This window comes from Mastigoproctus giganteus, chromosome 9 (assembly GCF_048544385.1).
Source record: "Mastigoproctus giganteus isolate SK-2022 chromosome 9, ASM4854438v1, whole genome shotgun sequence".
Classification (NCBI taxonomy): Eukaryota; Metazoa; Arthropoda; class Arachnida; order Uropygi; family Thelyphonidae; genus Mastigoproctus; species Mastigoproctus giganteus.
This window is the reverse complement of record NC_143583.1, coordinates 110041819-110055812: the sequence shown is the minus strand read 5'-3', so window position 1 is coordinate 110055812 and position 13994 is coordinate 110041819. Positions and strand designations below refer to the sequence as shown.

The window sequence follows — 13994 nt, the reverse complement described above, 5'->3', positions numbered from 1 at the left end:
AGCAGTTGTTGGGCATCCTGGGATTTCTTCATCATGCACTGAGGTCCTTCTCCATTTGATTTTTTATACCAATATGCAATAACACCATAACCTGGGCAATCTTCTCTATAAACAGTAACCATTTCTTCATGGATTGTTTGGGTGTTTTCCCTTGCAGAAGGAGGAACCAAATCACTGATCTATATTCCACTTTATCCAATGTGACACTTCACTCCAACCAGCAATTAAAAAAAAAAAAGAATTGTCAGATTGAAACCAAAATTTGTGTGGTTGCAATAGACTTAAGGTATCAAACAAAAATATTTTGATCTTTCTATCACTATTTCTGGGTGAATATAAATCTTTTTTTAAACCCCCTTTTATTTCTCATGGGGTGAAAACAAACTTTGCAGTACATATTAACTGAATTATGTAATAAATGGATATAAACAAATATGTTAACATAGAAAATGTAGAAAATAACAAAGTATGTTAATATTTTTTTGTCCATCTGTGTTTATGTTAACAAAGTATGTTAACATAAACACAGAAAAGGCTATCCTTCTGCAGGGGAATGGTATGTGCTTATATGAATGAGTTTGTATTAACAAGGTTCTACTGTAATGATTTTACACAATTTATTTACCTACTAAAATAGCAGACAATATTAACCTCACACTCCTCAGTCTTCGAAGTATACCATTCAAGTTAGTGGTTGAGTAGGCACTGCAGATCACAACTTCGTGATAGCGTTTCTCCAATGGAGTTCTCTCTCATGACCATTCTCAACCTCATGTCATTTGGCATAACTAAAATTTGAAACGGGATGATCTTGCATGATTTCTATTCCTCTTTACCTTGATTGAACTACTATTTTTAAATCACCTGATCCAAAATGTCTGCTCAGATCATATCAGTGAAATCATTCTTGGCAGTATGAAATCCTTTATTCCTCACTGTATCCGAAACTCTCAACCTTTATCTAAACTATAGTTTTATGGCTGCTCACGATTAGAATATAGCATATTGCAATTGCAAAAGCTGTTATGAGCTTTTGTGTAGCTTCATTTCTGCTACACAAAAGCCCATAACAGCTGTGTAAAATGTTATTAATCAATCCAAGCTCAATTTTGAACAGGCTAAGAGAAAGACATTAACTTCTTGTAATTGAGCTTACTGGTCTCTGGCCAAAGCTCCTGGCTGCAACTTCTGCCAATAAATACTACCATCCCTGATGCATCCCAATGCTAAAGATGCAGCTGATTTATTAGTATCCTACTTTCCTCTGCTCTTACCTTAATGATACTGGTAAATCACCTCCTACCATACTAGACCTCCCATAACCTTCCAACAAAAGGACATTAAAAGAATCCTGAACACTCTTGATGCTAAGAATGTCACCTGTTTGTGATGATTTTCCCACTTTTTCTCAAAACCTGTGCTCTGCAGCTTACTCCTATTTACTATTTTGTGTCACCTTTTTACATTCTCTTAATTCCAGTGGTATCTTTCCTTCTGAATGGAAATTTGCTCATAATCAGCCAATTCCCAAAAAAGGGGTAACGAATCCCTTCCTTCCAATTAACAACTCATTACTTACCTCAAGTCTTTCCAAAAGAATCAAAAAAAATCTACCAATTACTAATCCTTAAACTACTTTAAGTTCTTCCATCTAATCAAAAATTACCATACGGATTCCTTCAGTGTCAATCCACTAGTAATAGCTTGGCTTATATTACTCATCTTTGGACAAATTAAATGAAAAAATTTCAATAAGCCAAGTAATTGATCTTGAAATTTCTAAAACTTTTGATTATTTTTAGCACAGAATTCTATCTTAAGACAAAACAGAAGACCTTTATGCTAAGATAAGGTTGTCTTTGAAGATTTTTTTTTTTTTGATAATTCCTTGATTAAAAATCACTTGCCATTAGCTACTTCACTGTATACTTCACACAATACTAAATTTCCACAATTTTTGAAATAGTGTTATCTTTATTTTCATGTACTTTATGGCAAAAACAATAAAATCTGCTCTATATTAAAGAAATTATACATTACCATATGGAGGATTATAACTGCATCCATTGGAAATGCTCCAACCAAGAATATGTAAGCGATCGGAAAGATAAAAGAGCCAGAAATCCTGATCTGATGTTTTGATTCCATCATATCTGAGCAAGAGTCGACCACCAACATTTTTCTGGATCTAAGAGAGAAACCTTAAGCTTAATCAAACTATTAAATTCAGAAAGCTTACAAAGTTCTCATCTAAGTTGAAATAGATAAATTAATAGAAACACTTCTTTTGTGGGGAAACATGCTATTTTCAAAGTTAAAACACAAAAAATTGAGTCTACAGAAAAGTAGTACTACTCTAGAGATTTAATTCTGTAAATGGATCACATTTCATCAAAAGTAGGGTGGTATAAATTAGAGCAAACCATGAGCAGAGTGGCATATGCAAAATTCATATAATAAACTTGGACTTTGCAAATGATATTAGGTTACAAGATGACAACAATTCTCGGGTGCCAGTCACAATCAAATGCCCAACCACAATAGTTCTGAACCTGAACATTTTATGCTTGTAATGCAGCATGCTACTGATTTTTCAACTCTTGCTACTTTTAAATTTTTGCCATATATTCAGAAACATTAGCAGAGACAGCTTTTATATATATATATATATATATATATATATACTACCATTAAATATTGACAAAAGTTAAATTATAATAAAATAAATAAATAATTAATTAAGCATTCATTAGAGGCAGCGACTCGCAATTCCTCCATATGAAGCCGAAATATATTTTAAATTAAATAAAACATAAGCCAGTAGTATGGCAAAAACTGTAGAGCGAAAATTAACATAAAAATAACCAAATAAACAAACGAACGGAAAAGAAGAATAAAAGTTAGACATAAATAATAGCCCTGAAACCCGTTTTTAATTTCGAACTTTAAATCCAATTAACATGACGTATATAAAATTTAGAATAATGCTAATTACATATTAATTTAGCGGTACCCCCCCGAGAGGTACCAGTTTCAAAAGATGTGAAATATCACCAAAAAAGGGGGTTGAAGGAACTACTAAAAGATAACAAAATCAGAATAAATTAAAATAAAATAAAATAGACTGACCATCATGCCCCATATCGACAGAGGACCACGAGGCCAATAATGGTCATGGAATCGCTGCATTTCAATCGCTATACAAATCGTCGCAATGGTGAAAAGATCGAAGTACCAAATCATCCTTCCTCCTCCGATCGATCCTCCAATGCAGAGGATTTGCACGGCGGTGGTCCTTATGCAGCGAAAAATAAATTATAGAACAGACAGCACTCTAAAGCAGAGCCACACCACTGACATACTGTAAGCTGAATCAGAAGAAAGGAAAATAGATGGCGGCACAGGCTAAATTAGCATATCAACCCATACTACCACTGAAGTATATTAAATATTGACAAAAGTTAAATTATAATAAATTAAATAAATAGATAATTAAGCATTCATTAGAGGTAGCGACATGCAATTCCTCCATATGAAGCCGAAATATATACTACCATTAAATACTGACAAAAGTTAAATTATAATAAAATAAATAAATAATTAATTAAGCATTCATTAGAGGCAGCGACTCGCAATTCCTCCATATGAAGCTGAAATATATTTTAAATTAAATAAAACAAATTTATTTTTCGCTGCATAAGGACCACCACCGTGCAAATCCTCTGCATTGGAGGATCGGTCGGAGGAGGAAGGGTGATTTGGTACTTTGATCTTTTCACCATTGCGACAATTTGTATAGCGATTGAAATGCAGCGATTCCATGACCATTATTGGCCTCGTGGTCCTCTGTCGATATGGGGCATGATGGTCAGTCTATTTTATTTTAATTTATTCTGATTTTGTTATCTTTTAGTAGTTCCTTCAACCCCCTTTTTTTGGTGATATTTCACATCTTTTGAAACTGGTACCTCTCGGGGTGGTACCGCTAAATTAATACGTAATTGGCATTATTCTAAATTTTATATACGTCATGTTAATTGGATTTAAAGTTCGAAATTATATAGGGGTTTCAGGGCTATTATTTATGTCTAACTTTTATTCTTCTTTTCCGTTCGTTTGTTTATTTTTATGTTAATTTTCGCTCTACAGTTTTTGCCATACTACTGGCTTATGTTTTATTTAATTTAAAATATATTACGGCAGACCACAATTTTCAGGAAATACGTACAAAATAAGGTTGTTTCAGAAAATGGCAGTTGAATGAATAAACGAGGAAGATGAAAAGTTGGTTCTGTGAGTTTGAAGTTGGACAGTAAATGGATGTTGGCTGGTGGCTGCATGTGTTCAGACTGTTTTGAAAGAGAGAGCAGGAATTATAGAAGTCAATTCAGAAGAACAGTGTCCATGGAAGTATCTGTAGAAAAGGCATGCAGCAGAAACAGTACGTCTATGAGACAGCGAGTGGAGAGACTCTGTTAGAGATAAATCATTAATTAACCTAACTGCCATTCTTCTGAATGGAATCAAGAAGCCCGAGAGAGGTTTTGGGGGCACCACCCCAGATGTGGGAACAATATTCCATGGTAGGGCGGATTTGCCATTTGTACAGAGTGAACAGCTGTTTGGAAGAAAAGTAACGCCGGGAGCAAAAGAGAAAACAAAGTTTTTTAGATGCAGAGGAAGCAATATTTATAATGTGCTTGTGCCAAGAGAGATTAGAAGTCAGGGTAATCCCCAAAAGAGATATATCATTTTGCCTAGAAATCGGAGTGTCAGTAAAGATAAGCATAGGAGCAGAAGAATCCTTTTTGCGAGATATAAGACAAGTCTTGAGTTTTAGAAGGATTGAAATCAACTAAGTTGTCTTTGCCCCACTGGAAAATTACCTGAAGATCGGCATTTAAGGAACTGGTAGCAGATTTTCGAGAAGTTGAAACTGATTGAGCAGGGCAAGGTTTCTCAAAATGGAATGCAATGTGCTATCATCGGCAAAACTATGGATAGGATTTCCAGTCAATGGAAGAAGGTCATTAATATACAAGAAGAAAAAAGAGTGGGGGAAAGAACTGAACCTTGGGGGGGGCCACCCACATTAGTGGAGAAGTTAGAAGACAAAAAGAGAGATGAGAAAACTGATTGACAGGGAAAGAATGTTTAACCTAAAATTAATTCTGATGTGATTCTTTTTAAATCTCTCTCTCTTGCCCCTTCCCTCATTTTTGGAAGACTGATTTCTAGAGAAAATTAATTTTAATAAAAAAGAAACGTTACTTTAGTGAATAAAAAAAAATTATAAACTATACTTAATGCCTTACAGTTGCTATCCAGATGCTGGCAGGCCTACATTCTTCTTGTATTTCAACTTTCATTCCTGGTTTAATTTGATCAACAGGTGTTGTGCCAGCCTGAAAATATGATTTAGAATTATTAATGTGTGTAAAAATACAGAACAGTCAATAACAAAATCAAAAGAGGACAATTCTGGGCCCTGCATATTACAGTAGCATAAAGCAGAACTGTCTAACACAGTGCCCTTGGTAGCATCAGGGGGTTTCCTCCAATCTGCAACAACCTTTTGAGAATGAAAGTGTTGGAAATTAATCAGTCTAAAATGAAATGAAATGTTTTAAGCATTTATATTTCCTGCTTTCCCTTGCTTGTACTACTAAAATGATGTTCTATTATTAAAAATAAAATTCAAACTACAAAAAAAATCTACTCATAAATTTACATAAGCAGTAATTAATTTCAGTTAATTACAGAGAAGCATTATTAGTCATGGCAGCACTATAATATGCCACGCCGGTCCAACATGGGTTGGCAGATTGACTGTATTTAGCAGTCAGGGGTGTGAACCCCAGTCTATTCAAAGAGTGTGTGCTACTGTACTCCTTCTCCTGACCAATCGGCTATGGAGGCCTTTTCGCACTAACTTATATGTCTGTAAATTTTCCTGTGGTCTGAAGCTTTAGCCCTGGATTTTTATTATTGGATTATAATACTTACTGTAACTTTTCATTTATAAGAAAAAAATTAATTTAAGAAATGCTGTGTTTTTACTCCTTTTATTTTCAAAAAAAAAAAAAAAAAAAAAAAAAAAAAGAATTCTGCTTAAAATCTGCTCGTATAAACAAGAATCTATTAGACTTTTTCCATTTCCAGTTTAAAAGACTATTAAGTATGCAAAATTGCAAATATGTGCAAAGTCACGTATTTCTGCTCATTATGTTTAGAAATACTTTTAAAAAATAAAAATATTTATTATATATTAGACACTTATTTACTTCCATTTAAAAAATTTTTTCAAATTTGAAATTCACATCCCTTCCAGCAGAATCTTGGTTGAGTATCGTGTTTCATGTTCTCGTCTTTATATATGTGAAAATAATAACACATCTTTCAAAAAACAATTTTTGTGAAATTGTAGATGTTTATATAACTAGCAAAAATGAACAAGTAACCTTGAACTATAAACAAAGAAATAATTCCAAACTCCATATGAATATCAGCACTTATCAGGTATCATGATACTGATATAACCTGTCGGGTAACAATACTGAGCAAATAGCTGCCTTAGCATGCAGGTTACTGCCATGCTAAGGTAGTAGTAACATTAGCCACAATTACTCTGCAAATTAATCTTAAATATCTTTAAAAAATCACTTAAAAAAAAACTATTGGAGTAAAAAGTATGCCTATATTTAGAAAGGTAAAAAAAGTTTCAGATTTTTAATCACTAATCGAAGATTAACGTGGAATATTTTAAAGGATAACCAGTCAAGTGACTTGCCAACAATGCTTGTTTAATACAAGCATGGATAATGAATATCACAGTAACAGTACTGTGATATTCATTATCCAACAATTATATAATTTTTGTAAAAATGACATTATTACAATTACACAAATACGGTTATGGCTACAGAACTATTATAAAAAAGACTCTCTCTCTCTCTCTCTCTCCCCCTCTCTCTCCCCCCCTCTCTCTCTCTCTCTCTCTCTCTCTCTCTCTCTCTCTCTCTCTCTCTCTCTCTCTCTCTCCCCCTCTCTCTCTCCCCATAAAATAAGTAAATGCTACAATTAGGGAAAATTGTTAGGAAGGTGTAATATTGCTACCTGTATACTGCAAGACACACAATATTCAAATATAGTAAAACCATAAAATAAAAACGAAAAAGCATTGTGACATGTACCCCCCAGCAGTGTAAGCAAATGACTGGAGGCACCTCCTCCAAGTCATCAAAGCTTTATATTTAATAGTTCAGTAAAACCACTGAAGTTAATTTAGTTCTACAGGTCCAAGCTAATCAAAGAGAAATTAAAATGGAGTCAATGGAAGTAAAAGGCAGGAATGTACAATATCCAGAAATTCACTACCTAGTTAAATGGCAATCACCTGTGTGATGGCTAGTAATTTTAAAAACAGCTTAAAGCAACAGAGGAATGAAAGATAAAAGAAAAGAAGCTGTGGTTTATAGCTTGTCTATAGCTATATATTTAGAATATTAATTCAATGATAAATTTTACTTGGAAAAATGGTATGAAAACTGTTTATTGATGTATGTGGCATGCATGAAAGCCCTCATGTTGAAAAAATTACAGCAATTTTAATTCTACAGAAAAAAATGGAAACTTCAATGATACACACTTTTAAACACTTATAAAGCTCACAGCATCTCTCTTTCTCTCTCTCTCTCTAACACACAGGCACCTCCATAGCCAGGTGGGCGGGCAGGAGCAGCAGTGCATAGCACACGCTTCTTGATTAGACCGGGGTTCGAGCCCGTGCCCACCAAATACGGAGGATGCAGAAAGGTCAGTGAATGACCACCGCATATCCCCGGAGCAATATGGCCTTAGTTGCTGATGCTCCTAAAAACCAAATCATTCACACACACACACTAATCAAATGAGTTAAAGTGGAGACAAGCTCTGTATGTCACTTAAATTAATAACTGCTCAAAACAGAGATATACAGGGTGATTCACTACCAGTGCGACAAACTTGCAGGAGGTGTAGGGGGCACAAAGACGAATTGGAATCAAATAGCATTGCAGGGTCCGAAATGCCTTCGTCATGCGGTAGAGGACGTTGAATGGGAGGTCGCGTGAACAGCGATCCCGCTGGAAGTCAGCATTTTCGAACCGTTTCTGTTGAAGAAACCAAGTAACAAAAGTCCTCCGGAGTGGATAATTCATAGGCTCCAATGATTGGACGCGTTGCAGATGGTATGAACTCATTTGGCTTGTTGACAGTATCCTCCATACAGTGGATTGGGAAATACCCAATCGTTGGCCTATCATGCGAGTACTTGTACTCTGATTGCCTTCTGCAAGACGTAGGACATTCTCCTCATTGTCTGGCGTCCTCGTCATTCGCTCTCGATTCATGGTACCTCTCGTGAAACAACCAGTCTCATGTAACCTTCTGTGCACACATGCGAAAATCGTATGATGAGGAGCACGCCTGTGTGGGAAACGTTCCTGGTACAAGTACAGAGCGGCGCGGCCGTTATAGTCCGCAGCTCCATACGCGAGTTGCATGTCGGCCAATTCAACGTTTGAATACTCGTCCATCCTACTGTCTCAGGAACCGGTTCGCAAATGCTGACTTCCAGCGGGATCGCTGTTCACACGACCTCCCGTTCAACGTCCTCTACTGCATGACGAAGGCATTTCGGACCCTGCAATGCTATGTGATTCCGATTTGTCTTTGTGCCCCATACACCTCCTGCAAATTTGTCGCACTGGTAGTGAATCACCCTGTTTATATTAAGTTGAATTTCTTAAGATTATTTCTGCTTAGGAGCAACTGCATTTTTCTGAAACTGCTTTAAACTAAGGTAAATAATTAGGGATGCTTTAGAACTTGGTTTACTTTATACTATTTAGAGAATTTTTTGAACAAATATTTTGATACAATGGATTCCGGTTATTTGGGCCACCAGTTAATCGGGGCAGCCATTTATTTGGGGCAAATCTTAAAAAACAGAAACCAATTGAGAAAATAGCCAGGGTTTACTTCGCTTAATTGGGACAAAATGCCGTTTAATCGGGGCAGGAGACCGCAGCACTGGAGATTACCCTACGATTGTCTCCGACGGTACCACGTGGTTCGGTCGAAATTTTAGAGGTCACAACCATAAAACAATAAAAACAATTAGCAGTCACCTGTTTATTGGGCTTTTCTGTTAGTGAAATCTATCATAAACAGACAGTAAACTCGATCTTACTGAATTTGAGATAACACCGACAGCTGGAATTCTGTGGGTTATTATGGTGAAATGTGTTTACACTTCCATGAAATCTTCAATCATATAAAAAAATTCATTTTCAGATCTTCTCTTCATTCCTACTTTTAAAGCTTTGTAACTCATTACTCTGTTCTCACTTGTGTGTATTGTGTTATGTGCAATTTGTGTGTGTGTGCCGTGTTTCTTTGTTATTGATTGCTTATCTTTTTTACTGTTTTAAATTTTAACCCCGACCCACAAATGTCAACTAGTTCGTATGTACATTAGCATTAGTAGAGGCATTTGATGCAAGAAAGCAAGCTTATGCAGATCGGCCAAAAAAAAAAAAAAAACACCACTTCCACTTCACCCCTCTGTTCGTTCGAAATACCTGTCCAGCTGAGCCTTAAATTTATTTAGGCTATCAACTTCCACAACAAGGGATGGAAGTCTGTTCCACCAACCAACCACCCGCTGGCTAAAGGCAAATAACCACACGTCTATCCTACATCTGTCTTTCCTCAATTTGAATTTATGCCCTCTCAGGTGATTATTCTGAGCAAGAGGAAGAATCCCATCAGCAATGAGCATGCTCAAACCATTCAAGGCTTTATACACCTCTATCAGATCACCTCGCTGGTGCCTAGTCTCCAGACACTGTAATTCGCAAAACTTAAACCTTTCTTCGTAAGAGCACCCCTTTGTTCCATTCACCAATCTTGTTGCCCAACTCTGTACTCGTTCCAACAGCTCTACATCCTTCTTGAAATGTATCCAGCACTCAAGGTATGGCCTGACCATTGTCTTATACAAGGGAATAATCACCTCCTTATCCCTGCTAGAAAAATTCCTATATATCATTGACAATACACCATGAGCTACTCTTGCAGCCCGTCTGCACTGCTCAGAGAACTTCATATCTGCCTGCACAACCACCCCCGGGTCCCTTTCATTCTCTACCACTGTCAGTGTAGTACCACAGAGTTGATACGTTGCTCTGGGGTTGCTGTTTCCCACATGTAGTACTTTACATTTGTCAATGTTAAACTTCATTTGCCACCTCTCAGCCCATCTGCTCAACCTTTCCAGATCCTGTTGCAGTAGCATAGTGTCAGTAGTGTCCTTGACAACCCTGCCAACCTTCGTATCGTCTGCAAACTTGGACATTAAGCTTGATATACCATCATCAATATCATTTATAAATACAGAAAACAATAATGGACTCAATACTGAACCCCGAGGGACTCCACTAATAACATTAGTCCACGATGAGCAGTGTCCATTGATTACCACTCTCTGTCTTCTCCCCCTCAACCGCCCCTTTATCCATAGCAGCAATTTGCCTCCAATGCCACACTTCTCCAATTTGTGCAGCAGTCTTCCATGTGCAACAGTATCAAAAGCCTTTCTAAGATCCAAGTATATAATATCAAAGTTATTCCCTGCATCCAGTTCTTTTGTGACTGCATCATAGTATCCAATCAAATTGGTCAGGCAAGACTTCCCCTTAACAAAACCATGCTGTGCCTGAGCTATGACTGAAGTCTTGTGTAGATGATCCTGCAGTGCTTCTTTAACCAGTGCCTCCATTAATTTTCCAGGAACAGAAGTTAACTAACAGGTCTATAATTATTTGTGTCGCCCTTTGATCCTCCTTTGTGAATTGGGGTCACATTTGCACATCTCCAGTCCATGGGTACTTCCCCTGAGTCCAAGGAAGCTCTTATAATTATGGCTAAGGGTTTGCTTACTTCCTTTACTGCCTCCTTTAATATAACTGGATAGATCCCATCCACCCCAGGTGCCTTTCTTGTTTTTATCTTCAACAATTTCTCCTCCACTTTACTCTCAGTTATTACAAGACTTTAGCTTACTGCCAGAATACACCTCTGGCATTCCCCTCGCTGAATAACTCATGTGTGAATGTCGATGCAAAATGTTCTTTAGTTTGTTAGCTACCTGAGCAGGATCATCAACAGTTGACCCATTGATATCAAGTGGACCAATCTGATTCATCTTCTTCCTCCTAGAGTTTACATAAGTAAAGAATTCTTTGCATCCCTTGCCAAAGATTTCTCGTAATCTGCCTTCGCCTGCCTAACCTCCTTTGCAACTTGGTTACAGATCAACTTATATCTATCATAGGCTTCTGTGACACGTGTTAATTTGTATGTATCCCATGCATTTTTCTTCTCTGCCATATGTCTCACTAGTCCATCTGGCATCCATTTAGGCCTAAACCTTGAACAATATTTCTTAGTTGGTATGTAAAGCCTAGTAGCTTCCAAGATAAGTTCTTTGAATGCTTCCCATTTTGAATTTGCTGTTGGTAAAATCGTCAGTTGGTTCCACTGTATAGAATTTAAATACTGTCTCAGTCCATCGTAGTCGCCTTTACGAAAGCAATAACCCTTCCCTTTACCCGTAATGGTAGTTACCTCTTTGAGTAAATCCCACTTCAGCACACTGTGATCACTGCCACCTAGTGGTTCATTTATCTGCAGATTCTTAATGCATGAAGAATCACTACTGATAATCAAATCAAGAGTGTTACTCCCTCTAGTTGCCTCCTGAACATGCTGATGTAGAAAACAATCATCCAATAAATCCACAAAAGCCTTGCTAGTGTGTGAGTGACCAGCCCCCAAATCCCAGTCAATATCTGGGAAATTAAAATCCCCCATTATAACACTCTCTGATTTACTGGCCCACTCTATTTCCCTGTACAGTTTCTTATTATACTCATCAGAGTCATTAGGCCTACACACTCCTACTCTCAATTTTGATCTTCCAATGCTTATGTCACACCAAACTGACACTGCACTGTCCAGTGATGTCGACTGGCTTCACTTCCTTGGATTTTATATGTTTCTTAACTAATAGCATAACCCCTCCTCCCTTCCTATCCTGTCTGTAGACGTACTCCCCAAATTCCAGTTCTCCATTCCTTATATCTGTGTGACACCACGTCTCTGATATCCCAAAAATATTCGCCTTTGATGTGTTGAGCAATACCTCAAATTCATCAAATTTATTTACTAAACTCCTAGCATTGGTGTACATGCAAGTATACATGCACCTGTTTCTATTCTTAGCTACCCTAACACAACCCATGTGTTTACTTGTACTGCAATGACTCCCAGCAGTCTCTGAAATATCCTGCATCTTGTTTTTCAGGCTTCTGTTCATTCCAATAGTAGCAGTGCAAGAATCTCTTTCACCTCTGCCAGTGGCTACTGTTAATCTATTCGTCTTTGTCTCCCCCCAAGCTAGAAGTTTTCCGACCCACCTAACACTGCCTCGATAGCATCAGCAAATATTCTTGCACCCTTTCTATTTAAGTGTATTCCATCCCTGTAGAAGCAGTCTCTCCTGTTAACAAGTACAGTCCAGGCTAAAAAAAATTCTACCCCTTGAGCCTTGCACAATCTTTCCAGGGCCGAATTGATCGACAAGGCTCTCATCATATACTCCCTCCTATCGTGTCTGGGCAGAATTGTAGACTCTTTCAATTTCAACCCTACATCACGGCTTTTTTTCAACAGTGACCTGTACTTGTTTAGTAATTGCGCCGGTCTCCTACTCTTGATATCATTAGTGCCAACGTGTACAACTATATCACCTTTTGTGCCCTTAAAAGATGATATCCGCTCTACAACGTCATCAACCTTTGCTCCTGGCACACATACCCTGGTCCTGTTCCACCTATCCTTTTTACAAAGCATGTTCCCCGTTTCCCTGACAATAGAGTCACAAACAACTACTACTTCCTGTGGGACCAGCACATTCTGCTTCGGGGTTTGCCGCTGTGTTGAGTGATGACCAAGTGCAAACTCTGGCGTTGATGTGGGCAGCTGAGAGCTCAATGGGCCCCTCAATTTAGTTCCTTCGAGGGCATTCCCCCTGTCCTTCAAGCTCTCATATAGGCCCATAACAACGCTGAGTTGTTGCCTGATTTCGATACACTCCTTGCATCGCGCACACACACAAAGATATCCCCCATGGCAATATCATGTCCGTACCTGAATGCTCCACAAACATCATGCAATCAGTGCATTTTAAAAGGCTGTGATTCAGAAGGCAACTGCCCCCCTTAGTTCTCCTCTGAGCCACAGCACTTCCATTAGCTTGAGCCTTTTGCTTTGCTGCTTTGGTCTGAGTCATGATTTCTGTTAATTTCAATTTCAGTTCAAAATTATAACCCTAAACTTGTATCCCAACACAGTTATAACGGTATATATATTTTTAGTCTCAAGAATTAATTATCTACGAGTTCCCTTTATATAACTTCCGTATCAGTTATGTATTAATTAATTATGTTACGTTTGTAATCTAAGTCGTTATATGTATTTAGTTAAAAGTACAATTTAATTGACAATGAAGTTCAACAAGTTTAATAGATTCTACCGATTAACTGACAATATTATAACCCATACTTTTTTTTTTTTTTTTTTGATTTGGTAGTTGTTGGCGCATCGGCTTCTGTGGCCATATTGCACCTCCCAAGGTTTTCGCAGTACTTTGATCCAAGTCCGAGGCGGGAATCGAACCCGCGACCTTTGGGTTGCCGGGCAGGTACTTTACCCACTCGGCTGGCCCGGTCGGCATAACCCATACTATACCAATGCTATCTAGTTCGGTATATAACGTATCGTATGACAAAGGCAGCAATTACCAACGGTAAATCTACGGACACTTAAGTATTAATGAACTTTCAAATCTCGCTGCCTCAATTCAGAATAACTTACGATCCTTACTAGGT

At 37.6% G+C, this 13994-nt stretch overlaps 1 protein-coding gene across 2 annotated transcripts in view; it reads right to left on the bottom strand.

The window, feature by feature from the left end:
• LOC150080635 (scm-like with four MBT domains protein 1) overlaps window positions 1–13994 on the bottom strand; it is a 179521-nt gene that overhangs the window by 126329 nt on the left and 39198 nt on the right. For both annotated transcript variants that reach the window (XM_090381944.1, XM_090381943.1), the window contains 2 exons: window positions 5316–5405; window positions 2041–2188 (listed from right to left, as the gene is read on the bottom strand). In XM_090381944.1, the coding sequence (XP_090238070.1) occupies window positions 2041–2188; window positions 5316–5405 (238 nt within the window). The remainder of the gene's footprint in view (window positions 1–2040; window positions 2189–5315; window positions 5406–13994) is intronic.